Here is a 26,963-nt window from a genome sequence, read left to right as displayed (position 1 = left end):
TGTCCCCTACTATTTCTGGAAGATTATTTATGTCCTCCTTAGTGAAGACAGAACCAAAGTAATTATTCAATTGGTCTGCCATGTCCTTGCTCCCCATAATCAATTCACCTGTTTCTGTCTGCAGGGGACCTACATTTGTCTTTACCAGTCTTTTCCTTTTTGCATATCTATAAAAGCTTTTACAGTCAGTTTTTATGTTCCCTGCCAGTTTTCTCTCATAATCTTTTTTCCCCTTCCTAATTAAGCCCTTTGTCCTCCTCTGCTGAACTCTGAATTTCTCCCAGTCCTCAGGTGAGCCACTTTTTCTGGCTAATTTGTATGCTTCTTCTTTGGAATTGATACTATCCCTAATTTCTCTTGTCAGCCACGGGTGCACTACCTTCCTTGATTTATTCTTTTGCCAAACTGGGATGAACAGTTGTTGTAGTTCATCCATGCAATCTTTAAATGCTTGCCATTGCATATCCACCGTCAATCCTTTAAGTGTCATTTGCCAGTCTATCTTAGCTAATTCACGTCTCATACCTTCAAAGTTACCCCTCCTTAAGTTCAGAACCTTTGTTTCTGAAAGTAAACAAAGAATATAAAGTAGAAATAATGTATATACAGTGTAGTATCACTTACCGGAATCGGGAAGACAGCACCGAGCACAGTGATGATGGTGTGTTAGGCTGAGTCAGAGTTTGGGTGGTGCAGTGGCCCCCACCTTCCAGGTCGCCGAGCAATACATTGCCGCAAAGCATGCAGGGGTGCATCGGTAGTCGGGAGGCACACAGCACATCTTTAAGAAAAAAGCCGAAACAAGAATGCTAATTAATTAGGTGCCGCCCGGCATGTAATTGCCGGCCCAGATCAGTGCCGATTTCCGACTGCATCGTCTCTGATCTAGGCCAACAATTACATGTCGGTGGCACCTAATTAATTAGCATGTTTATTTCGGCTTTTTTCTTAAAGATGTGCTGTGTGCCTCCTGGCTACTGTTGCATTCTCCGCGAATCGGTATCTGTCCGTGGCCTGGGGGTTGGGGTGGTGGGACACTGGGGTGTCATCTCGTCATCGTCTGTTTCCATTAGGGCAGACAGGTCATCTTCTATCTCTGCCCGCCTCAGTTTCGAAGGTCGAGGTTCATCGTCTGCTGTGGCTGATGTAGAAGGCTTGCTTGACTGCTCAGCCTCGCGCATTTTTCTATCACACAGTTCTTGGTAAGCACTCAAACCATCCTGCAAATATCCCCTAAACTGACGTACCCTTTCAAAATTAAAGTCGTACTTTATCATTACTCATTCGGTTTCGATTGTTATCCTTTTTTCTTCCAATTGCATCAGCTCTTCATCTATCAGATCTTGGTTATGGGATGCCAAAACCTCTTCAACATCATGTTCATCAGCTTCCATAAGCCAAACCCACTTTGTCCTTACTTCGTTCACCACGATCGAAATGCTTAGTTATGTCTAGTTTTACGCTAAGTGTAACACCCTTACGAGCTCTTTTAGGCTTTTCCAATACCATGGAACTCATCTTGCAAACAACTGCTCACAGGCATGTGTTTAAGCAATGCCGGCGAGAATACAGTTCCGAATCTGGGGGAGAGCGGCTGCTCGGGGCACGCGCTGCCTTTTATCGCACACTGATTTTTTTATCGAGCGTTGCTTTTTTGTCGTAACAGTGAAAACCCCTTCTGAAAGCGAAAACAGGGTACTAATGTAGGTCTTTCGTAACAGTGAGGTTTCGTAAAGCGAACGTTCAAAAAGCGGGGGACACCTGCATTTGCTTAAAATTACCATGGCACATGAGAGAATTTTTTAGAAGATTATCACCAATTTGGGCACATGCTTTATTGTGACAGATGCATGGAAGACATCAAATACGATCATGTATTTTTATACAACTTGCATCGAATCCCCAATTTTCAATGATATTTGATTGAAATTGGATCACTTACTGCACTACAGTACACCGTGACAGTGTATCTCAGTGCATTGTGAGGTTCTTACTGAAAATGATGAAAGGATCATTTAGTTGTACGGCCTCTCCATCAGCTAGAGACAGGTCTGTGACTCCAAAGGGGAAACATGAAAATATGCAAGTACTTTCATCAAAACGCAAAGATAAACAGTCAAATTAACCCATCACATGGCAAAAAAGAACTGACCAACAGTGTGGAAATTTTAACATGAGAATAAAAGGATCTTTATACAATTTAAGTATATATTCTTTATTCACATGTGGGTTTAAAAAGTTCAAATAATAACATTAGAAGTTTTGATTTTACATTTATCTCAATGTATGCAGTTCATTTTCATAAATAATGGAAGAAGCAAACTACCTTTTTAAACATGATTGCAGATACAAAATTCCAGAAATTTTTCCCATAACCAATAAAATTGTTTTCTGAATTGCAGGTGCATATACAACATTTCAATGTCAATAAAAAAAACATTCAGACTTATTTCCAAAGCAGTACTCCAAACTAAAACCGATAAAAGCAAATTCAGTGAAATTGTATTTCTTTAAATAATTTATAGAAATGTCAGCGAATCTCAAAAACAAAGTATTTTCCTGCTATAGCAGAGCTATTTTACTTATTTTTTAAAAAAATCTACCAGTGAAAAATGCAAGGTAAGAATTGCAAAACTTGACAATTTGGCTTGCTGGGGCTTTGGAGTTGGACTAGCAGATGTTATGTACATTAATACATAAATATGTTTTTAGATGTTGCATTGGCTTAGAATGTGGATCCAGGTGAGTTGAAAGGGAGGGTAGTAAATGGGGTTACATTGAATGGACGTGCAGCCCTGGTGAATTGGAAAGCTGCTAATTGGATTCTGCCTCTCTACCACCTCGTCTCTTTCTCCCTTTGTTACTGTTCCCCTGCACTCCTTGCCAACTTCTTAGTCAAAATTACATAAATTTGGCTGACTTGGGGCTCCTGGCTGTCCTGCAATCTAAATTTAAGTTCGGGGTGACCGTGCCTTTGCTGTTGTAGCCCCTAGACTGTGGAATAGCATTCCCCTCCCTATCAGATCTGTCCCCTCCATTGACTCTTAAGTCCAGGCTCAAAACTTACCTTTATCCACTAGCGTTTGAATCTTTCTGATGTGGCTGATTCTTGGCATGTGCCTAGGCTCATGTGTTGTTTATTTTGTGCCTATAAGCTGTGTGCCTTCTTGTTTATATCTGTGTTTCTTGTATTTGTGATTTTAGCTACCTGTTATGGTTTGTACAGCACTTTGGTCAACATAGGTTGCTTTTAAATGTGCTTTATAAATAAATTTGACTTGACTTGAGGTCATACAAACAGTGCTGCCAATGTCCTGATTTGTACTAAGTGCTATTTTTAGAACATATAGAAACTTAGAAACATAGAAAACCTACAGCACATTACAGGATCTTCGGCCCACAATAGAGTTTGCAACAGATATAAGTAGCACTGGATTTGCAGCTGTTCATTTGACATAGATCATCGTCAGCCCCAATGGGTTTGCCATTTTAAAAATGATTGACAAATATCATAAAAACAGCCGAGTATCGCAAGATACTTTGAAATCCAAGCTCAAAACCCTATAGCTCTTAACAATTTCACAAAATCTACATGCAAGTGCAACCTTCACTTATGTTCAAGTAAGAAGACAGGACTTTAATTTAACATCGTAATACACACAAGGTGCTGGAGGGACTCAGCAAGCCAGGCAGCATCTACGGAAAAGATACAAGAGTCCTGATAAAGGATCTCAGCCCAAAACATCGACCCTTTTCCATAGATGCTGCCTGGCCTGCTGAGTCCCTGTAGCATTTTGTGTGCACTACTTCGATTTCCAGTATCTGCAGATTTTCTCGTTTTTGATTTAGCATCATTGAGAACGCAGCATGCCTCGAGTGCCGCATTGAAATTTCAGCCTGGACCATTTGCAGCAAGGTACAACTATATTACAATAACATATAAGTTTAGAGATCACATTTACTGGCTGTGTCTCCACTATCATCAGAGTTGCAAAGGGACTTAGGAGTCCTAGTACAGGATTCCCTAAAGATTAGCTTGCAGGTTGAATCAGCGGTAAAGAAGACAAATTCAATGTTCGCATTTATTTTGAAAGAATCAGAATTAGAATAAGGTTTAATATCACTCATGATATTTATTGTTTTGAGGATATATAAAATCAAGAATGTAATGCTGAATGCATTGGTCAGACTTTATTTGCAGTATTGTGAGCATCGTTGACCCATTTGTAAGAATCTTTGTATCATCTGCAAACAAAGCAGGTAAAAATTTTACAACTAAAAGTGTGTTTCATAGGTATGTATTTTGAGATTGTAATTAGATGATTATGTATTGTCACGTACCCCGTGACGGGAATAAAGAAACCAGCAGAAATAGAAACCACTTTGGAGTCTAGTATTGCTAATAACTAATAATATTTATTAATAACTATGCAATACAGTAAATTAAGTGAAGATAAATCAAACAGGTTAGCAAGAATTATATATATAAGTAAATAAATCAGTAAGTGTGGAAAAATATGTATGAAAACCAAGCTTCTTTAAGTCTAGGGGTAAAAAAATACAGTCTTACAATGTTGAGTAAAGTTCAGTTCAGTTCAGTTCGTGGAATTTACTTGAATAGCGATGGAGAGAGAGAGAGTGAGTTGAGTCTTCAGGTGAGCTGTTGCCGTCGATTTCGTCGTCGTCGTCGTCCGAAATCCTTCACAAGTCACCAACTGTGACTTTAACAACAAAGGGGACCGTACTTCAGTGTGGTTGAGCTGTCTACCCAGGCCAGGGTCAGACACATGGACAACTCCCCACTGGTCTTGCCTTTGAATTTTCACTGGCAGAGCACTTGGATCAATCCGCCTGATTGAACCTCCAAAACCCACTTTTCTCTGCAGGCACACAATGCTCACTCAGTGTCCAGATCATGTGTCTGAGGTCCGTATCATCTGACCTCCTATTTATTTCATCAGGCTGAGCATCACCTGTCATTCAAAGAGTCCCTCCTTCCTTTGTAAAAGAATGTGAGCAGGCAACAAGTCCTTGGAAGTAACATCAATAATGGTCTGTTGGTTACCATAGCAACCTTCGAGCTGCTCAGTTTTTATCTCCAAAGTTACCTCCCGTGACAGTCCAACCGTCAATCTTCGTCTCTTTCTCTCTCTTCTCCAAACAAACCATCATGATTTATACACACATTCTTTCTCTCACTCTCCTTTTTCTCCCTCTGGCCCTCTGACTATACCCCTTGCCCATCCTCTGGGTTCCCCAACCCCCTTGTCTTTCTCTCTGGGCCTCCTGTCCCATGATCCTCTCATATCCCCTTTGCCAATCACCTGTCCAGCTCTTGGCTCCATCCCTCCCCCTCCTGTCTTCTCCTATCATTTTGGATCTCCCCCTCCCCTCCCACTTTCAAATCTCTAACTCTTCCTTCAGTTAGTCCTGACGAAGGGTCTCGGCCTGAAACGTCAACTGTACCTCTTCCTAGAGATGCTGCCTGGCCTGCTGCATTCACCAGCAACTTTTATGATAAATGACTCTGTCCCTCTTCGAACAGTTAACAGGGGCACTCCTGGATCCCCTCACAGTACGTACCCTAATGTTCCAAGGCCCATTACCTCCTTAAAACAAATATTACAAGACTATGAGAGATAGGAACAGAATTAGGTCATTCAGCCCATCAACTTTTCTCTGCCATCCTCTCAACCCCACTATCCTCCCTTATGTAGAACAGTACAATACAGTACAGGCCCTTCAACCCACAATGAACTCCAAAATCAATGTAACTCTTCCCTCCCACATAGCCCTCCATTTTACTTCGATCCTTATGTACCTATCTAAGAGTCTTTGAAATGTTGTAAATGTATCTGCCACTACCACCACCCCTGGCAACTCATTCCACACACCTACCACTCTCTGTTTAAAAAAAACTACCTCTGAAATTCCTCCTGTATTTACCTCTAACACCTTAAAGTTGTGCCCTCTTTTATTAGCTACTTCCACCCTGGTTAAACGTTTCTGGCTATCTATTCTATCTGTGCCTCCTATCAACTTTTACACCTCTGTCAAGTCACCTCTCATCTTCTTCGCTCCAAAGGGACAAACCCTAGTTTGCTCAACCTATCCCCAAAGAATTCATTCACGCTCACGGGGCATGGTGTGCTCCTCAAAAAAGCCATGTTAACTATCAAACCAAATGCTTGTAAATCTTTAAGATGGCTTTAAGAATCTTCTTCAATAGTTTGCCTGCCACTATTCTAAGACTCACAGGTCTATAATTCCCAGGGCTATCTATTACCATTGTTAAACATTTGCCACCCTCTAGTCCTCTGGCATTACTCCTGTGACCAGTAAGGATGCAAGGATCATCGCCAAAAGCACAGCAATCTCTTTCCTTGCTGATTTGCTGGATATCAATTATTTAGATGATGGAATAATTGGCTTTGTTGCCAAGTTTGCAGATAGTATGAAGATTGGTTGAGGGGCAGTAGTGTTGAGGAAACAGGTAGGCTGCAGATGGACAGACAGATTAGTAGAATGGGCAAGAAAGTGGCAAATGAAATACAATGTTGGAAAATGCACAGTCATGCACTTTGGTAGTAGAAATAAATGTGCAGACAATTTTTTGAATAGGAAGAAAATTAAAAATTCCCAGATGCAAAGGGACTTGGAAGTCCTTGTACAGGACACCTTAAAGGTTAACTTGCAGGTTGAGTTGGTGGTGAGGAAGGCAAATGCAATTCATTACAAGAGGTCTAGAATACAAGAGCAGGGATGTGATGTTGAGGCTTTATAAGGTGCTGCTGAGGCCTCACCTTGAGTATTGTGAACAGTTTTGGGCTCCTCATCTAAGAAAAGATGTGCTGGCATCGGAGAGGGTCTAGAGGAAGCTCACAATGATGATTCCGAGAATGAAAAGGTTATCATACAAGGAACATTTGTTAGCTCTGGGTCTGTAATCACTGGAATTTAGAAGATTGGCGGGGGGAGAGGTGGAAGAAATCTTGTTGAAACTTTTTGAGTGTTGAAAGGCCTAATCAGAGTAGATGTGAAAGGATGTTTCCTAAGGCAAGAAGGCACAGCCTCAGGATGGAGGGGTGTCCATTTAAAACAGAGTTGCAGACAAATTCTTCAGCCAGAGGGTGGTGAATTTGTGGAATTTGTTGCCACACGCAGCTGTGGACAGGTCGTTGGCTGTATTTAAGGCAGAGATTGATAGGTTCATGACTGGACGGCATCAAGAGAGAAGGCCAGGGACTGGGGTTGAAGAGGAGAAAAAAGGATCAGCCATGATTGAACGATTGAGCAGACTAGATGAGCCAAATGGCCTAATTCTGCTCCTATGTCTTATGGTCTTATAATATGGCCTTAAGGGCATTCCTGCACAGCTTACATTTATCAATAGTGACAAGAGTACCAGGAATGTGTTATTTGCTAATTTATTCACATTGCATGGCAACATTTCAAACCCTGTTGAGGCAGAAGTTATTTCCTTGACTGATGACAATATGTCATTTTACAATAGGTTTCAAAGATGACGTGGAAATTTTTAAGGTATAAAGTAGTATACAGAATGTAACTGCCCTTTAAATAATTAAAATGGAATAATTAGCAAAATGGATGGAAATTACTGTAAATAATCACAAGTTAGAATTTCAGTATCAAAACACTGTCAGATTTTTAAAAATCAGTAATTATGGACAAATATTTTAAAATTTTGCTTATGATAGTGAACTTTTTAAAACGTTCTGTTCTGGTACAGCAGGTTCACAGTAGTCTGTTGGCATTATCATACAAATTGTAGCAGGTAAGCTACCAGATGTGACAATTCCTGGTTAATCGAACAAATTTCTCATTGAGTAGTACTTCACTATGCACTCTGGACTGGCAACAAATCTTCTCAGAGTACACGTGTCAGTGTCATTCTGAGCAGTTTTCCGTGATTGAAGAGTTGCTACATCTTTCATTCCATTCAAGAACGACCAGTGGCAGAGTAGTGATCATAAATATTATCCCAACAAGGAGAAATATTATAACCTGAAAAACAAATGTTAAAAGGTGAGTTTCTCCTCCATTAATAGGATAAGTGAAAATAATAATTTCTTAACAATATTCACATCAGACTCAGTGTTTAACTCCTTGAAAGTAGCTGTTACAGGTAGACAGGGTCGTAAAGAGAGCTTTGGCACATTGGTCTTCAGAAATCAAAGTATTGAATACAGTATTCTCCAGTTCTGATGAAGGGTCTTAGCCTGAAACATCGACTGTATACTCTTTTCCATACATGCTGCCTGGCCTGCTGAGTTCCTCCAGCAGTTTGTGTGCTTATTGAATACAGGATTGGGACGTTCTGTTGAAGTTGTGTGCAGTTCTGCTCACCTACCTACAAGAGAGATATTATTAAGACTGAAATAGTGCAGATAAAATTTGCAAGGATGTTGCCAGGGACTTGAGGATCTGAGTTATAGGGAAAGGTTGAATAGGTTAGATTTTTATTCCCTAGAGCGTAGGAGAATGAGGGGAGATTTGATAGAGGTATACAAAATTATGAGGGGTATTGACTGGCTTTTTCCATTGAGGTTGGGTGAGACAAGAACTAGAGGTCATAGATTAAAGGTGAAAGGTGAAATGTTTAAGGGGAACATGAGGAAGAACTTCTTCACTCAGAGGGTGGTGAGTATGTGAAACGAACTGCCAGCACGTGTGGTGGATATGGGTTCAATTTCAATATTTAAGAGAAATTTGGATAGGAACATGGATGGGAGGGGGCGGAGGGCTATGGACTGGGTGTGGGTAATGGGACTAGACAGAGTAACAATTTGGCATGGGCCAAAGGGCCTGTTTCTGTGCTGTAGTGTACAAGATGATGACAGTCATTGATCAAGTGGATAGCCAGAGGCTTTTTCCCAGGGCTGAAATGGCTAGCATGAAGGGGCATAGTTTTAAGGTGCTTGGAAATGGGTACCGAGGGATGTCAGGGGTAAGTTTTTCACACAGAAAGTGGTAGTGCGTGGAATGCACTGCCTGCGATGGTGGTGGAAGCAGATACAAGGGGGTCTTTTAAGAGCCTCTTAGATAGGTACAGTGACTACCAGAGGTGCAAGACCCATGGTCGACCACGACTGATGAAGGCCACACAGATAGGTACATGGGGATTAGAAAAATAGAGGGCTATGCGGTAAGGAAATTCTAGGCAGTTTCGAGAGTAGGTTACATGGTCAGCACAACAAGGGTCTGTAATGTGCTGTAGGTTTCTATGTAGTATTTTATACTCTACAGGTGAAATCAGTTTTGTGGGATTTGATGTGCATTTTTGGAAAGAGATGACTAGAAATTTATCACTAAAAATTGATGCAAGGTGCTTATTTAGTAGCAGGGGAACATTGTGGCAAGGCTCAGTAGTTAAAATTGGTGCCTCACTCCTCCAACAACCAGAGTTCGATTTTGATCGTGTGCTGACTATGCAGTTCGCACATACTCCCTGTGCTTTGCCACCAGGCGCCCGTTTCCTTACACATTCCAAAAGGTGACACAGCAAGCATAAACAGAAATATAATGTTGCAATCTGTTCTTAAAACTGACTGAAGGGACTGAATCTTTCTCTCTTCTTCAAAGGGGTGCCATGAAATCATGGGAGATCACGGTAGTGTAAAGTTAGTGTGATGCTATCACAGCCCGGGGCATTTTAGAGCTTAGAGTCCAATCCTGGCACAGTCTGTAAGGAACTTGTATGATCTCCCCATAACCAGGTGGGTTTCCTCTGTCTGCTCTGGTTTCCTCCCAGTTCAAAGATGTACCGGTTAGTAGGTTAATTGGTTATTGTAAATTGTCCTGTGATTAAGCTAGTGTTAGGCTAGTAGGTTGCAGGGCGGTGCAGTTCATGGGGCTTATAGGGCCTGTTCCATGCTGCATCTCGAAATAAATAAATAGATAGATAGACAAGGGTTTAATATCTCATCTGAACAGTGAATATCCCTTCGTGCTGGAGTGGAAACATCAACTAAGATTTTGTGATCAAATCTCTAGACTTGAACGCCATATGAAAGTGAGTGTGTGATGAACTGTACCTCTGTTGTTCCAATTGTACAACAGCAATAAATCAATTTATATGGCCCAAAGGATCAGTGGATAGATTTCAAAACTAAAATATGAAGTTCAGTAAATAACTTTTTCATAAATGGAAGGATATAGACATTGTGTAGGCAGAAGGGATTAGATTACTCAGCATAGCATTGTGGTCTGATGAATCTGGTCCTCTGATGTACCTTTCTATGTTCTACGTTTAATTCTGAATGTTGAATTCTACAAGAGGAAGGTGTTATTCACGAATAAAAGGATGAGAATTAATGGTAACAGTAAATGATCAAAGCGGACAATTTTGCTTACAAATTAGTAATGCCTTTCTGAATGGGTGATATTGGAGTGCACACTGATTCCAAGGTTCTTTTTCACAAGACACTAGAAATACAATTAGCAATAGTCAAATCCATTCATAAAAGATCACGTGAAACACAGGGTTTTTATGTTGAGAAATACAAAACAAATTTGTATCAAATCATCCTAATCCACAGTTACTATCTGCAGTTTATTTCAGAGATTTCAAACAATCACGGTGATTGAGGGGCATGATGAAGTAGGTTTGAAAAGTGGAATTGGTGTCCTCAAGGCATCTGTGTGCCAATTTCAATTTTTGTTATAGCCAGGGGTGGTAATGGGATAAGCTCCCACTACCGATTAAATACTCCCAATGGCATGAGGCTCAAATAGCCTCTGACAACCAAGTCAAGCTCCTGGCCTTCACATGTGGCTTAGCTACTAACCCTGGCGGAACCATTTCTACTGACAGGAGGAGGGGCAAAGGCGGGTTACTGGTGCTTTAAAACCAGTCACTTTGGGCAGATAGGGATCGTCAGACATGGTTAGCAGCTCATTGAGAAGGAAAACTGATTTCAAACCTCCACTGCCTTGTGGCTATACTCACTCATGGGGAAGGCTTTGGAGCAAACCTCCAGGAAGAAATCTGGAGGTGGAGTCCCTAAGGCAGTCCTACATTGAGTTCAATGCCAACTGGCAACTCCCTTGATACAGCTGGTACCAAACTGTATCAATCTGTGCGGTTCCTTTGGGTTAATCAGATACGCAAAGGGGGGAGCTTGCTGCATGGGCAACAGCTTGCATATCTAGACAGCTAGGAGGCAACATCCATGGTTGACCCTGACCGACAGCCTCACTCACTAATTTTTGCATAAAGTGCAAAAAAAAGGAGAGATTTGATAGAATATTATGAAGGGTATATATAAATAGGGTAAATGTAATCAGGCCTTTTCCACTGAGGTTGGGTGAGACTAGAACTGGAGATCATGCGCTGAGGGTGAAAGGTGAAATGTTTAGAAAACATAGAAAACCTACAGCACAATACAGACCCTTTGGCTCATAATGCTGAGCCGAACATGTACTTACTTTAGAAATTCCTAGGGTTACCCATAGCCCTCTATTTTTCTAAGCTCCATGAATCTATCCAGGAGTCTCTAAAAGACCCTATCGTATCCCTGACATCTCCTCTGTACCTACTTCCAAGCACCTTAAAACTGTGTCCTCTAGTGCTAGCCATTCCAGCCCTGGGAAAAAGCCTCTGATTATCCACACGATCAATGCCTCTCATCATCTTATGTTTAAGGGGAACATGAGGGGGATCTTATTCACTCAGAGGGTGGTGAGAGTGTAGAATGAACCGCTATCAGAAGTGGTGGTTGCAAGTTGAATTTAAACATTTAAGAGAAATTTGGATAGGTATATGGATGGGAGAGGTGTGGAGGGCTATAGTCCTGGTGCAGTTTGATGGGAGTAGACAGATTAATGGTTTGGCACATAGTAGATGGGCTGAAGGGCCTGTTTCTGTGCTGTAGTATTGTATGACTCTAGAAGAGTATTTTTAAAGTAATAAAATTGGGTTGTTCAATATAAAACCAGAATTTAACATTCACATTCAGAATTAATCAAATTGATTACATGTTATATAAAGGGTACCTACGCCAATTTTCTGGAATTTTCCCAGACACTTGTTCTTCACAAGCTTTAAATATAACAAGGCAGGAAGAATGAATATCAACATATTTGCAGACGTGGAGCCTGTAAGACAGAAATACACATGTTTGAACACAGCGCAACAAAAATTAAACGAAGTTACTGAAAATTATATTGCAACATAGGGTAAATTTATGCAGAAATAATATCACAACCTACCAACAACAGCAAATACATCCTTTATTGTTGGGATGTATATTACAGAAAGATTAACAAGAGTTAGCAGAACGACTGTGACTGCAATATGTTGAATCCAGTTGAATTCTGCCTTGAAAAACAACAAGCCAATTGAAAGGCGGACCTATGTAAATAGAAGTTACAAACAAGTATTTAGCTAATTTCAGAGTTGTTAATTACCACCACACTAAAACTATACACAAACCTATATTAAATGATTTCATAATCATTTTCAGCGTGAATAGTTCAATGTATGAAAGACCTTCTTCATAAGTTCAAATCAATAAATTTAAGTTTCATCAAAAAATAGTTCTCATTAATGTCCGAATGTATTCCTGACTGACGGTGTTAGCCATATTCAGCCCTTCGTGTTTCTAAACTTCAGTTCTACTAGTGCCCATGAATGGAAAAGCCTACAAGAAGTAGGGGGAGGGGGATTCGGACCAGTCATTACAGGGTAAGCCTTCTCTACTATTCAGCACATCTAGATGGAGCGTTACCACAAGAAAGCAGCATCCATCATCAAGGGCCTCCACCATCTATGCCACGCTCTCTTCTCGCAGCTGCCATTGGAAAGGTGGTATGGGAGCCTTCCCCCTTCCATGAGCAGACGTGGCCACAATAATCAGTGGAACGCTGGAAGAATTCAGTTGGTCAATGCTTACAGTGTTGCAGATTCCAGCATCTGCTGCCTCATTTGATTCCAGTCTGTGCAACAAAGGCAGTAAATTTAACACCAGTGAAAATGTATGAAGTGGTGCCATTTGAGGAACTGAACTGTCTCAGACTAAGCTCATCTACTGGATTGGAGAATTAGGCAGTGGTGTTTACTTGGAAAAAATCTGTAAAACTGATTGACTCCTGAGTACTCACTGTGAACAGAAGGACTGGCACTGTCAGTATTACTGCTATAATGACAGCCAAACGAATGAGCAAAATCAGTTTATCATGGGGATCTGTGTAAGAGTGAAGCAGCTCTTCTTTAACACTGCCTGTGTGAAAAAGGAAAAAAAGTAATCAGAAGTTGTCATTGTTTTCATTAGCATTGGATTAATTTTCAAAGTATAAACCTGTACTATAGTTAGGACAGCCTGAGTCTGGAAAACATTCTCTGTGCAGTTTTCAACATGCAGGAGACATAACTCCCCAAGCGACCTCATGAAATGGAGTGGGCTTTGAAGGATGGCTAAGCCTCAGAAGATGGAAGATGTGGCTCCACCAATGGACTACCATGATGGCTCTTTGGTAGCTATGCACTCTCCATAAACATTTCTGATCAATAGAGACATTGAATATTTACACAAGCAGGTAACTTGGATCTAAACAGAACATAGACAAATTCTCCTTGTTGGAATTAAATTCTCCTTTTATCTCATTACTTTAAAACAAATTCCTTTAAATGGAAATGCTTATTTTCCTATGACATTCCAATAGAAATGCCACAAAAGACATGGAACTAGATCGATGCTTATACTTACATCCATACAGCAGAAAGTCTAGTATGCCCTCTGAAGGAACACCACACAGGTTTTCCGTGTGGTTTCCAACATGCAGGAGGTATAATTCCCAAAGCTGCCTCATGAAATGGAGTGGCCAAGACTCAGGTGTGAAATATTAATATAAATATGAAGGATGAGGAAAACCATTCAGCTATTCTTACCTTGTCGCCACTCTGATGGAAGGAAACATGTGATAGCTTTAAGGGTAAAGCTGACACAACACACACCAAATGTATCTGGCCCCTCACCCTACTCCTGGTCTCAGAAGTGCAGTGTTGTAAAGCTGACACAATCTACACTGGGTGCATCTGGTCCCTCAGCTGAAGACAATCTAGTACTCCTGGTCTCAGAGGCGCAGTGGGAGGTCTGAATTCCAGTTCATTCAGTATTGCCATGTTGTAGGGGATACTGTAAGAGTTGAAGCCCAGAACTCGCTGACGCATGGAGCCCACTGAAACACCGCTGTTATCTAACTTAATCACTAATTCCCTTTACAGTACAAAAATATAGAGTCATTTTAGTTCAATAACAAATCTGATTCTTGAAGCATTCATTTGGGGATATTGAAGTATATCCAGTCTAAAACTTTTGTTTGAAGATAAATAACCATTTCCTAATTTTCTAATTTAATGCAATGGCCTCTCTAAACCCAGTTATAACATTCATAAGTCTCAGCATTTCTTCATTCTGATCTGGACTGAATAAGAAAAGCTGCATCTGAATTCTGATTATAAATCTAGTTTTGCTGTGTGGTTTTTGGCTTCAATGAAAGTCATAAATACTTTTGATTAAAGTCTGTAGAATTAGGAGGATGATGGTGCCTAACGGCAACTCCTCTGCTTGCACCTTCGGAAACAGCTCCATTTCTATCTTTGATATCTCTTTTCTTCCTTTTCAACGTTCTTTTGAAGACCCTGACCTGGAGTTACACGCTGACTTCAGTTCTTTGCGGGATTGGGATCTGCTCTCAGGGTCTCAGGACCAGTTGCTTTTCAATGTGCCAAGGACGCGGCCTGGAAGACTAGTGCACCTTCAGGGTGCCGCTCTTTTTTGTCTCTGGAGGCGGGCAGATTCAAGGCCAGTGCCGCCACTGCCTGATGCGTCGTTGGAGATGGAAGATCGTAAGCAGCGAGCTGACTGCTGGTTGTGTGCCCAGAGACCAGAGTTCTTTGGGCACAGAGCTCAGAAAAAGCGACACAACAGACTTTTAACACCATAAACCAGTGAATTGCTTTGTTATGACTCCCCCTCTCAGGGACACCTCTTTTTCCCTTATTAGGGAGAGAGAGAGCCTGTAGAATGACAAATTACCGGGTGAATGAGTAGTCTTCATCTCTGCAAGTCTCTGTCTTTATTGATGCTTTGCTACATGCTGAGTGTTCAATGGGGGTGCTGCTGCTTTTGTGCTGGTGGGGGAGGGGGGTCATTGCTTTGCTGCTGCTTATGCATGGGAGGGGGAGCTGGGCGGTGCTTTGGAGTTCTAACATTTAATTGTCATTTATTCTTTGGAGCACTCCTCTTTTCGGGGATGTTTGCAAAGAACTTCAGGATGTATATTGTATACATTTCTCTGACATTAAATGGACCTATTGAAACCTATTGAGAATTCTTTACTTCAACCATTGAATCATTCAACAAAATAACTGAATATAATACAGCTAGAGATAGTATAGAATCATATTTGTGCTTGCGTTCTGGCAAATGCCTGCCTCAGCTTCAATTTCTCTCTGGAAGGCAAATTGTCATCTTGAGTCTTGCTGATTTGACTAACATATATTTTATGAACTTAAGAAATACAAGCAAATCTTGGGCATGCTCCACCATGGAATAACATCATAGCTAAACTATTGCCTCAGCAGCACATCCTACGCCTATATCAAGCTCTTTAATTTCCTAACTATCTAAAAATCTGCCCTTTCCTGATAAAGAATCATACAGCATACAGACTAATCCTTCAGTCTACTCTGCCCATGACCAGTATTGAGACTCATCAATATTCAATAGGGTGGAATGATAGTGCAGTGGTTAGTGCATCACTTTACAGTGGTTACCGATCGGGGTACAATCCTGCCACTGTCTGTCAGGAGTCTGTACATTCTCCCTGTGACCACGTCGGTTTCCTTTGAGTGCTGCAGTTTCTTCCCATGTTCCAAAGATGTATGCTTAGAGTTGAGAGCTATGGGCAAGCTATGGTTGGCTCCAGAAGGGCGCTGACACTTATGGGCTGCACAGAACTATCCAAAGATAAAGGCAGCGGTGGGAGTTGAATTGCTTGTACTGTAAAATGTTGTGCTAACTACGACGCTGCCATGCCACCCATATTGTCAACAACACCACCCTTGTCATTCTTACCTCTTCAAAAATTGTGATTAAATTACCTTTCTTTCACCTATCCTGAATTCTTTCCCTCAGATTTTTTTAATGACCTCAAGGACATTAAGCCCTTTTTAAATAAGGTAACACATTTATTCTCCTCCAATCGTCTTGATTTTGCTTGTGGCCAATGAGGATTTTGAATTTCTTTGAGGACTCCTCCCTCCCTTGCAATAGTAGCTGGGACACAAAATAATCTGCAGATGCTAGGGTCAAAGCAACACTCACAACACGCTGGAGGAACTCAGCAGGTCGGGCAGCATCAGTGGAAAAGATCGGTCGACGTTTCGGGCTGGAACCCTTCATCCTGACGAAGGGTTCCAGCCCGAAATGTCGACCGATCTTTTCCACGGATTCTGCCCGACCTGCTGAGTTCCTCCAGCGTGTTGTGAATAGTAGCTGGGACATATTTCATCAGACCTTGGTACTTTATCCACATATAATCCTGCAAGTATTATGTTTTAGTGGCAAGTTGTTCTGGACTTTCACCATCACCCTCCCCAAGTTATTTAACCAAAGTACTGATCTCTAATCAATATAGCCAAGAAGTATTAATTTAAGGATTCACATATATCCACTGGCTCCAAGCACAGGTTAACCCTACGGCCTCCAAGTTTCCTCTCATTGGTGAATACCGAAGAGAACCTCGCTCACTTCCACCGCCTCCCACATCTTCCCACCTTTATCTCTAATTGGTCCTATCTTCACTCCTGTCATCCTTTTGTTCTTCACATAATTGAAGAATGTCTTGGGGTTTTCCTTTACCCTACTTGCCAAAGCCTTCTCATGCCCCCTTCTTGCTCTCCTCATCCCCTTCTTAAGCTCCTTTCTTGCTACCCTATATTCCTCAATAGACCCATCTGATCCTTGCTTCCTAAACCTCATGTATGCTGCCGCCTTCCACCTGACTAGATTTTCCAACTCTCTTGTCACCCATGGTTCCTTCACCCTACCATTCTTTATCTTCCTCACCGGGACAAATTTATCCCTAACATCCTGCAAGAGATCGCTAAACATCGACCACATGCCCATAGTACATTTCCCTGCAAAAACTTCATCTCAATTCACATCCACAAGTTCTAGCCTTATAGCCTCATAATTTGCCCATCCCCAATTAAAAATTCAGCCCATCGAGTCTGCTCTGCCATTCAATCGTGGGCTGGTCCACTTCACCCAGTCATCCCCATTCCCCTGCTTTCACCCCATACCCTTTGATGCCCTAAAACTTAGGTTAAGCTACACTTGGAGTTGTGTGTGCAATTCTGGCCACACTATCACCTGTGGAAACTTTCGAAAGGACACAGAAAAGGTTTACCATACTGCAGCCTCGATTAGAGGATAACAGCCATTCCAGTCCATCCTTAACCTTTTCCATAACTGACTTGAAATTTACAGAGTTATGGTTACTCCCTCTAAAAGGCTGTCCAAGCTGACGCTGCATTCACGGACCATAGACCACCCTTCTATCCACAATGTCTGTGCTGAACACAATGCCATATTCAATTAAGTCTCTTCTGCCTGTATGTAATTCCATATTCCAGTACATTCATCCACCTCCCTAAAATCCCTCTTAAAGTCAACTACTTCCACCACTATCCCTGGCAACCTACTCTGTACACCAACCATTCTTTGTGTAAAAAGCTGGCTCAGCTCTTCTGATAAACTTTCCCCTTCTCATCTTAAATACATGCCCTTTCCCTTTCATTCTTGGCACTTCCACCCTGGGGAAAAAGATTTGGACTGTCTACCTTATCTCTGCTTCAGTATTCACTACAGAAAAGGATCTTGGCGATTGTGGGGATGACTTACAGCGGACTGAAAAGCTTGAGCATGTAGATATTAAGGAAGAGGATGTGCTGGAGCTTTTGGAAAGCATCAAGTTGGATAAGTCACTGGTAATGTACCCTATGCTACTGTGGGAGGGAAGGGAGGAGATTGCTGAGCCTCTGGCGATGATCTCTGCATCATCGGAGAGGTTCTGGAGGATTGGAGGGTTGCAGATATTGTTCCCTTATTCAAGAAAGGGAATAGAGATAGCCCAGGAAATTATAAACCAATGAGTCTTACTTCAGTGGTTGGTAATTTGATGGAGAAGATCCTGAGAGGCAGGATTTATGAACATTTGGAGAGGCATAATATGATTAGGAATAGTCAGCATGACTTTGTGAAAGGCAGGTCGTGCCTTACGAGCCTGATTGAATTTTTTGAGAATGTGACTAAGCACACTGATGAAGATAGAGCATTGGACGTATAGTATATGGATTTCAGCAAGGCATTTGACAAGGTACCCCATGCCAGGCTTATTGAGGCTTTTTCCCAGGGCTGAAATGGCTAGGACGAGAGGGCACAGTTTTAAGGTGCTTGGAAGTAGGTTCAGAGGGGATGTCAGGGGCAAGATTGTTTGCTTTCTTTTTACTCAGAGAGTGGTGAGTGCATGGAATGGGCCGCTAGCGATGGTGGTGGAGGCGGATACGTTAGGGTCTTTTAAGAGACTCCTGGATAGGTACACGGACCTTAGAAAAATAGAGGGCTATGGGTAAGCCTAGGTAATTTCTGAGGTAAGGACATATTCGGCACAGCTTTGTGGGCTGAAGGGCCTGTATTGTGCTGTAGGTTTTCTATGTTTTTCTTATCGTAAAAACTTCTATCAGGTCTCCCCTCAGTCACCAATGCTCTGGAGAAAATAACCCAACTTTCTATAACCTTTTCTTGCAGCTCATGCCCTCTAATCGAGGCTGCAGCATGGTAAACCTGTTCTGTATCCTTTCAAAAGTCTCCACAGGTAATAGTGTGGCCAGAATTGCACACACAACTCCAAGTGTAGCTTAACATAAGTTTTATAAAGCACAACATGACTTCCTTACTCTTGTACTCAATGACAGCAAATATTCCTTATGATTAGATCTAGCACTGGTTTTTCTCTGGTATGACTCTACACATACCGACTAAAGAGACTTTCCTGGAGACATGTTAGAAATTCTTCCCCTTTCCCACTATAATCATTCCAGTTATTATTGGGAAAGCTGAATCCCACATACAGCCCTGTTATTCTTGTACCCCTCTCTGATTTGTATGCATATCTGCTGCTCTAACTCTGAAAGGTCGCAAGACATAAGATATAGGAACAGAATTAGGCCATTTGGCCCATTGAGTCTGCCCCACCATTCCATCATAACTGATTCATTATCCCTCTCAATCCCGTTCCTCCATCTTCCGCCTGTAGCTTTTAACACCCTTACAAAAAACCCAAGGAAAGGACATATAATGTAGCAAAAGTGACTGGGAAGTTGGATTTAAAAACGCAAACAAGAGGAATTCTGCAGGTGCTGGAAATTCAAGCAACACACTTTATCAAAGTTACTGGTGAATGCAGCAGGCCAGGCAGCATCTCTAGGAAGAGGTACAGTCGACGTTTCAGGCCGAGACCCTTCGACCGGCCTGACGAAGGGTCTCGGCCTGAAACGTCGACTGTACCTCTTCCTAGAGATACTGCCTGCCTGCTGTGTTCACCAGCAACTTTGATGTGTGTTGCTGAGAAGCTGGATGATTAGTAAGTTTTTAAAATCCAACAAAAGGCAACTAAAATAGACATAAGAAGGGAAAAGATTAACTATGAGGGCAAACTAGCCAATAATATAAAGCAGGATACTAAAAGAATTTTCAGTTATATAAAGAGTAAAAGGGAGGTGAGGGTTGATACTGGACCACTGGAAAATGATGCTGGTGAGATAGTAATGGGAGACAAAGAAATGACAGATGAACTTAATAAGTACTTTGCATTAGTCTTCACTGTGGAAGACGCTAGCAGTGTGCTAGAGGTCTGACTGTCAGAATGCCATTGCTATTATAAAGGAGAAAGTGCTGAGCAAACTGAAAGGTCTTAAGGAGGTTAAGTCACCTGGACCAGATGGACTACATCCCAGTCCTGGAAGAGGTTGCAGAAGATATAGCAGATATGTTGTTTATAATCTTTCGAGAATGATTTGATTCTGGTATGGTCCCAGAGGACTGGAAAATTACAAATGTCGTTCCACTCTTTAAGAAGGGAGGAAGGCAAAGAAAGAAAATTATAGGGCAGTGGCTGGGAAAGTATTGGAGTCCATTGTAAAAGATGAGGTTTCAGGGTACTTGGAGACAATTGATAAATTAAGTCAAAGTCAGCTTGGTTTCTGTGAAGGGAAATCTTGCTGACAAATCTGTTAGAGATCTTTGAGGAAGTAACAAGCATGGTGGACAAAGGAGAGGCAGTGAATGTCATTCACTTGGATTTTCAGAAGGCATTTGATAAGGTGCCACACGAGGCTGCTTAACAACATAAAATCCTATGGCGTTACATGAAAGATAGTGGCATGGATAGCGGAATGGCTGATAGGTAGGAGGCAATGAGTGGGCCTTTTCTGGTTGGCTGCCTGTGACTAGCGGTGTTCTTCAGGGGTCAGTATTGAAACCGCTACTTCTCACGTTGTTTGTCAATGATTTAGAAAATGGAATTGATGGCTTTGTGGCAAAATTTGCAGATGATATAAAGGTAGGTATTGGAATAGGTAGTGCTGAGAAAGCAATGCATTTGCAGAAGGACTTAGACAAATTGGAAAAATGGTCAAAAAAGTGGCATTTTGGTAAAGGAACAAATTGCAGACTATTACCTAAATGGGGAGAAATTAAAACATCAGAGGTGCAAAGGGACTTGTGCAGGACTCCCAGAAGGTTAATTTACAGATTGAGTCTGTGGTAAAAAAGGCAAATGCTAGGTTGGCATTTATTTCAAGAGGAATAGAATATAAAAGAAAGGAGATAATGCTGAGGCTTTATAGGACAATAGTCAGGCCGCACTTAGAGTACCGTCAACAGTTTTGGGCCCTGTATCTCAGAGAGGGTATGTAGTCACTGGAGAGAGTCCAGAGGAGGTCCAGAGGAGGTTCATGAGGATGATTCTGCGAATGAAGGGGATCAGGGCATCAAGGGTTATGGCAAGAAGGCAGGTCGGATCCAGAATCAGCCATGATGGAATGGCGGAGCAGATTCAATAGGCTGATTGGCTAAGTTCTGCTCCTATGTCTTAGGTTCTTAATTTAAGACCATATCAACCTCTGCTTTAAATATGCTCAATAAGTGGCCTCCACAGCCACCTGTAGTAACAAATTCCACAGATTCACTACCCTCTGGCTAAAGAAATTCCACCTCATCGTTAGTTCTGACGAAGGGTCTCGGCCTGAAACGTCGACTGCACCTCTTCCTACAGATGCTGCTTGGCCTGCTGAGTTCACCAGCAACTTTGATGTGTGTTCCTCCTCATCTCTGCTCTGAATGAACATACTTCTTTTCTTAGGCTGTGCCCTTTGGTCCTAGATTTTCCCACTATTTGAAACATCCTCTCCATGTTCACTCTATCTAGGTCCTCAATATCTGATAGGTTTCAATGAGATCCCCTCTCATTCTTCTGAACTCCCATGTGTTCAGGCCCAGAGCCACCAAATGCTCCTCACACATTAAGCCTTTCATTCCCGGAATCATTCTTGTGAACCTCCTCTGGACCGTCTCCAATCCTGGCAAATCCTTTTTCAGATAAGAGGCCCAAAACCACACCTCCAGTGTGGTCTGACCAATGCCTTATAAAGCCTCAGCATTACATCCTCTGGAATGCAATGTAGGTGGTGGATGTTACTGCTAATGTTTACTATTTATTATATCCCATGAGATAGCAACAATAAGCTACAAAGCAATTTAAGATCAGAGGTTTAGGCTTAGACTGAAAAGGATTAAATATTTTATGACACTTACCAAAGAAAGTGAGATACCCAAAGATTGCTGTCAACAGGTACATGATTATCATCGATCCAAAGGAATAAACTGATACTAACTGCATTTTCTTGCTTGAGTGACTAAAAGAGAAAGATTGTTTCATTTGTACTCAACCTCACAACACTTGCAAATATATATATATATATAACATTTTTTAAAAGAGCGCACACTTACTGTTTAAGTTCATTATAGATGGGCAATACAGATGGATGGCAAACAAAAGCAAAGGCCACGGTAGGTAATGCATAGACTGTCTGTAGAAGAAATCAACATTTCAGAGTCAATCAGATTAAATTTGCTGAATTTACAGGATGTGCTGATTGATAATAAGGCCCATCCCTACCTGCCCCTGAATTAGCTTGTTCAGGGAGCAGAAGGCAGTTCTACGACAATCACCAAATTGTAAAAGAGGAATCATATTGAGACTAGATTTGTCAGGTGTTTATTCCTTATGGTAATAAAAGGGAAGTTTATGACATACAGTGGTTTCATGGTGGTTTACAGGATGGCAACATTGATTTCAATTCAAATTTATAAGACCATAAAAGATGCCATAAGACATAGGAGCAGAATTAGGCCACACTTTGGCTAAAAAAATTCCTTCTTACTTCTGTTCTAAAAGGTCGCCCCTCAATTTTGAGGCTGTGCCCTCTGGTTATGGGTACCCCCACCTCTCCACATCCACCTTATTTAGGCCTTTCAACATTTGGTTGCTTTCAATGAGATCCCCATACATTCTTCTAAATTCCAGTGAGTACAGGCTCAAAGCTACCAAACACTCCTCATATGTGAACACTCATTCCCAGAATAATCCTTGTGATCCTCCTCTGGACTCTCTCTAATGACAACACATCCTTTGAGATATGGGGCCCAAAACTGTTCACAATACTCCAAGTGCAGCCTGAATAGTGTCTTATAAAGCTTCAGCATTATCTCCTTGTTTTTATGTTCTGTTCTTCTTGAAATAAATGCCAACATTGCATTTGCCTTCTTTACCACAGACTCAACCTGCACGAAGACTCTTAAGTCCCTTTGCACCTCTGATGTTTGAATTTTCTTCCCATTTAGATAATAGTCTGCGCTATTGTTCCTTTTACCAAAATGCATTTTCATACATTTCCCAACACTGTATTCCATCTGCCACTTTTTTGCCAGTTCTTCCAATTTGCCTAGGTCCTGCTACAATCACGTTGCTTCCTCAGCACTACCTACCCCTCCACCTATCTTCATATCATCTGTAAACTTTGCCACAAAGCCATCAATTCCATTATCTAAATCACTGACAAACAATGTGAAATATACTGGTCCCCATTCTGACCCCTCTGACCCCTGAGGAACATCACTAGTCACTGGCAGCCACTCAGAAAAAGCCCCCTTTATTCTCGGTTGCTGCTTCTTGCCTGTCAGCCATTCCTCTAACCGTGCCAGTATATTTCCTGTAACACCATAGGATTTTATCTTGTTAAGTAACCTCATGTGTGGTACCTTATCAAATGCCTTCTGAAAATCTAAGTAAATGAAATCCACTGCCTCTTCTTTGTCCTTCCTGCTTGTTATTTCCTTGAAGAACTCTAACAGATTTGTCAGGCAAGGTTTCCCTTTGCAGAAACCATGCTGACTTTAATTTATTTTATCATTAGTCTCTAATTACCCCAAAACCTCATCCTTAGTAATGAACTCCAACTCTTTCCCAACCACTGAGGTAGGCTAACTGTCCTATAATTTCCTTTCTTTTGTCTTCCTTCCTTCTTAAAGGGTGAAGTGACTTTGCAATCTTCTAGTCCTCCGGGACCGTATCAGAATCATAAAAGAACATGACCAATGCATCCTTTATCTCTTCAGCAACCTCTCTCAGGACTCTGGGATGTAGTCCATCTGGTCCAGGTGACTTATCCACCTGAAGACCTTTGAGTTTGCCTAGCACTTTTCCCCTTGTAATAGCAATGGTTCTCACTCCTGCTCCCTGACACAGATGGACCTCTGGCATACTGATAGTGTCTTCCACAGTAAAGACTGAAGCAAAGTACTTAAAGTTCATCTGCCATTTCTTTGTCCCCCACTACTACCTCACCAGCATCATTTTCCAGCAGTCCAATATCAACTCTCACCCCCCTTTTACTCTTTATATAACTGAAAAAAAACTTTTGATATCCTGCTTTATATTATTGGCTGGTTTGCCCTCGTATTTCATCTTTTTTCCTGCTTATAGCTTTTTTTGGTTGCCTTTGTTGGATTTTATAAGTTTCTCTATCATCCAAATTCCCACTCACTCTTGCTACCTTATATGCCCTTTCCTTGGCTTAAATGCAGTCCATAACTTCCATTGTCAGCTACGGTTGTCTACCCCTGCCATCTGAGAACTTTTTCTTCTTTGGGATATATCCATCTTGTGCCTTGTAAACTATTCCCAGAAACTTCAGCCACCTCTGTTCTGCCATCATCCCCACCAGTACCCTCCTCCAATCCACCTGGGCAAGCTCCTCTCTCATCTCTGTAATTGTCTTTATTCCATTGTGATACTGATACATGTGACTTGTGCTTCTCCCTCTCAAACTGCAGTATGAATTCAATCATATTATGATCACTGCCTCCCAATGATTCCTTTACATTAAGCTGACTAATACGATCTGGGTTATTACACAACACCCAATCTAAGATAGCCTTTTCCCTGGTAGGCTCAAGCACAAGCTGCTCTAAAACTCCATCTCAAACAAGAGAATATCTGCAGACTCTGGAAGTCCAAGTGACACACACAAAATCTTGAGGAGCTCAACTGGCCAGTCAGCATCTATGGAAAAGAGTACAGTCAACATTTCGGGCCAAGGCCCTTCAGCAAGACTGGAGAAATAAAGGCCAGACCTGCAGAAGGGTCTCGGCCTGAAATGTCAACTGTACTCTTTTCCATAGATGCTGACTGGCCTGCTGAGTTCCTCCAGTATTTTATATGTGTTGCTGAAAAGTCAAAGCACAGGCATCCAACAAATTCCCTCTCTTGCGGTCTGACACTAACCTGATTTTCCCAATCTCCATGCATATTGAAGTCCCCCATTACAATTGTGTCATTACCCTTATAACATGCCTTTTCCAGCTTGCTTTGTGATCTCAACCCCACATCTTGGCTACTATTTGGAGGCCTATATATGATTCCCATAATGGGTTCTTCACCCTTGCAGTTTCTTAACTCCATCCACAAAGAGTCCACATTCCACCCTTTGTTAGCTCTTTCTAAAGATGTAATTTCATCTTTTACCAACAGAACGGTACTACCGCCTATGCCTTCCCGCCAGTCCTTTTGATACAGGGTATATCCTTTGATGTTAAACTGCCAACTATGACCTTCTTTCAGCCGCGACTCAGTGATGCCCACGTCATACCGGCCAATCTGTAACTGCACCACGAACTGTCCACCTTATTCCGGATGCTATGCGCATTTTAATACAGCACCTTCAGTCCTGCATTCTTCCCCCATTGAATTTTGCTTCTGTGGTACAATTTAACTCTTTGTTCTGAATGCAGTTGTACCCAATCATTGGCTTGTCCTTCCTTAAATTTAAATTATATCCATCATCTACTTGTAAACCTGCTGGTTCATACTCTGCTTTATCATACTGGGTCCCATACCCCTGCCATATTTATGTGACAAGGTCTTGGAATACCCCTATAAACTGTGCTGGATTACCCCCTATGAACTGTGCTTTTGAAGAGAGAGAGAGAGAGAGTTATTTAACAACGACATGTTGTTTTGAAAAGAGAGAGAGAAAGAAAGAGAGACAGAGATAAAGACTAACTTTTGGACTGTCACTTTAAGGCACTGGGAGTAACTGAGTTGGAGAGACTGAACAGCTCATAAGTCGCTATGGTGACCGAGGGCGGCGTTATTTGATGGACAATCGATATTATGATCTTTTGGCAGCGTGTTTATACTTCCCAAGGACATGGCATGCTAGTGCATTTCTTACACAGACAAAGGAAGGAGGAGTTATTTGAATGACAGTTGGTACTCAGTATGGTGAGATAAATAGGAGGTCAGATGATATAGACCTCAGGCACATGTTTTGGACACTGAATGAGCTTTGTTGTGCCCACATAAAAAGTGGGTTTATGGAGGATCGATCAGTCACTCTTGCAGTGAGAAAAGGGATTGACCGGTGGGGAGTTGTCCATGTGTCCACCCTTGCCTGGGTTAATAGCTCCACCACAGAAAACTGGTCTCCTTTGTTGAAGTCACAGTCTGTGACTTTTAAAGCATTTCAGGGGACAACGGGAAGATCGACGGGGTTAGCTCAACTGGGGACTCAAATCTCTCCCTCTATCACTACTCAACTCAATACCACGAACTGAACTGAACTTTACTCATCATCGTAAGACTGTATCTATTTACCCCTAGACTTGAAGAAGCTTGGTTTTTCATATATTTCCACACTTACTGATTTACTTACATATATATAATCATTGCTAACCTGTTTGATTTATCTACATTTATATTACTGTATTGCATAGTTACTAATAAATATTATTAGTTAATAGCAATACTAGACTCCAAAGTGTTTTCCATCTCTGCTGGTTCTTTAACCCGTCACGGGGTACGTGACAGTGCAACTGGTCAAAAGCATGTGGTTTGTTTAACCAGATAAGGAAGAGAAAGTTATATCACAATTACTCTACTATTTTATGGATTGCTGAGATTTCTATTACAGATTCATTGATTAACATCTCACCGCATGAAAAATGGAACAAGATTAATTTCTTCTTTACTGATTATACTTGCAACAACAAATTAATTGAATGAATAATGGCAAAGTAGTTACCAGCAAGATGAAATGAGAATTTCAGTTCCCAATGCCATTTAGACCTGCTTTGTACAGAAATGCTAAATTGAAACTGAAAAGTCAAAAGCTCTGATGGGGGATAGAAGTATGGTCAGGTGGTCATAAAATAGGACATACTTTTTGCATGTTGCAGGGCTGATAGAATAGTCTATTTTGGATGAAAATGTAAATAATCATTCACTGAATGAGTACTGTTTGAGGAACAGAGGGA

General features: G+C 41.5%; 1 protein-coding gene across 3 annotated transcripts in view; it reads right to left on the bottom strand.

The window, feature by feature from the left end:
* Nucleotides 1-5,418: 5,418 nt before the first annotated feature.
* Nucleotides 5,419-26,963, bottom strand: part of LOC134351802 (sodium-coupled neutral amino acid symporter 1-like) — a 99,959-nt gene continuing 78,414 nt past the window's right edge. For all 3 annotated transcript variants that reach the window (XM_063058501.1, XM_063058504.1, XM_063058502.1), the window contains exons 11-16: nt 22,098-22,177; nt 21,903-22,003; nt 13,123-13,241; nt 12,232-12,373; nt 12,020-12,117; nt 5,419-8,025 (exon numbers count right to left, since the gene is read on the bottom strand). In XM_063058501.1, coding sequence (XP_062914571.1) covers nt 7,909-8,025; nt 12,020-12,117; nt 12,232-12,373; nt 13,123-13,241; nt 21,903-22,003; nt 22,098-22,177 — 657 coding nt within the window. In that variant the 3' untranslated portion in view covers nt 5,419-7,908. The remainder of the gene's footprint in view (nt 8,026-12,019; nt 12,118-12,231; nt 12,374-13,122; nt 13,242-21,902; nt 22,004-22,097; nt 22,178-26,963) is intronic.

Source organism: Mobula hypostoma, chromosome 9, assembly GCF_963921235.1.
Source record: "Mobula hypostoma chromosome 9, sMobHyp1.1, whole genome shotgun sequence".
In the NCBI taxonomy this organism is placed as follows: domain Eukaryota; kingdom Metazoa; phylum Chordata; class Chondrichthyes; order Myliobatiformes; family Myliobatidae; genus Mobula; species Mobula hypostoma.
This window is presented reverse-complemented; position numbering and strand designations above follow the sequence as displayed.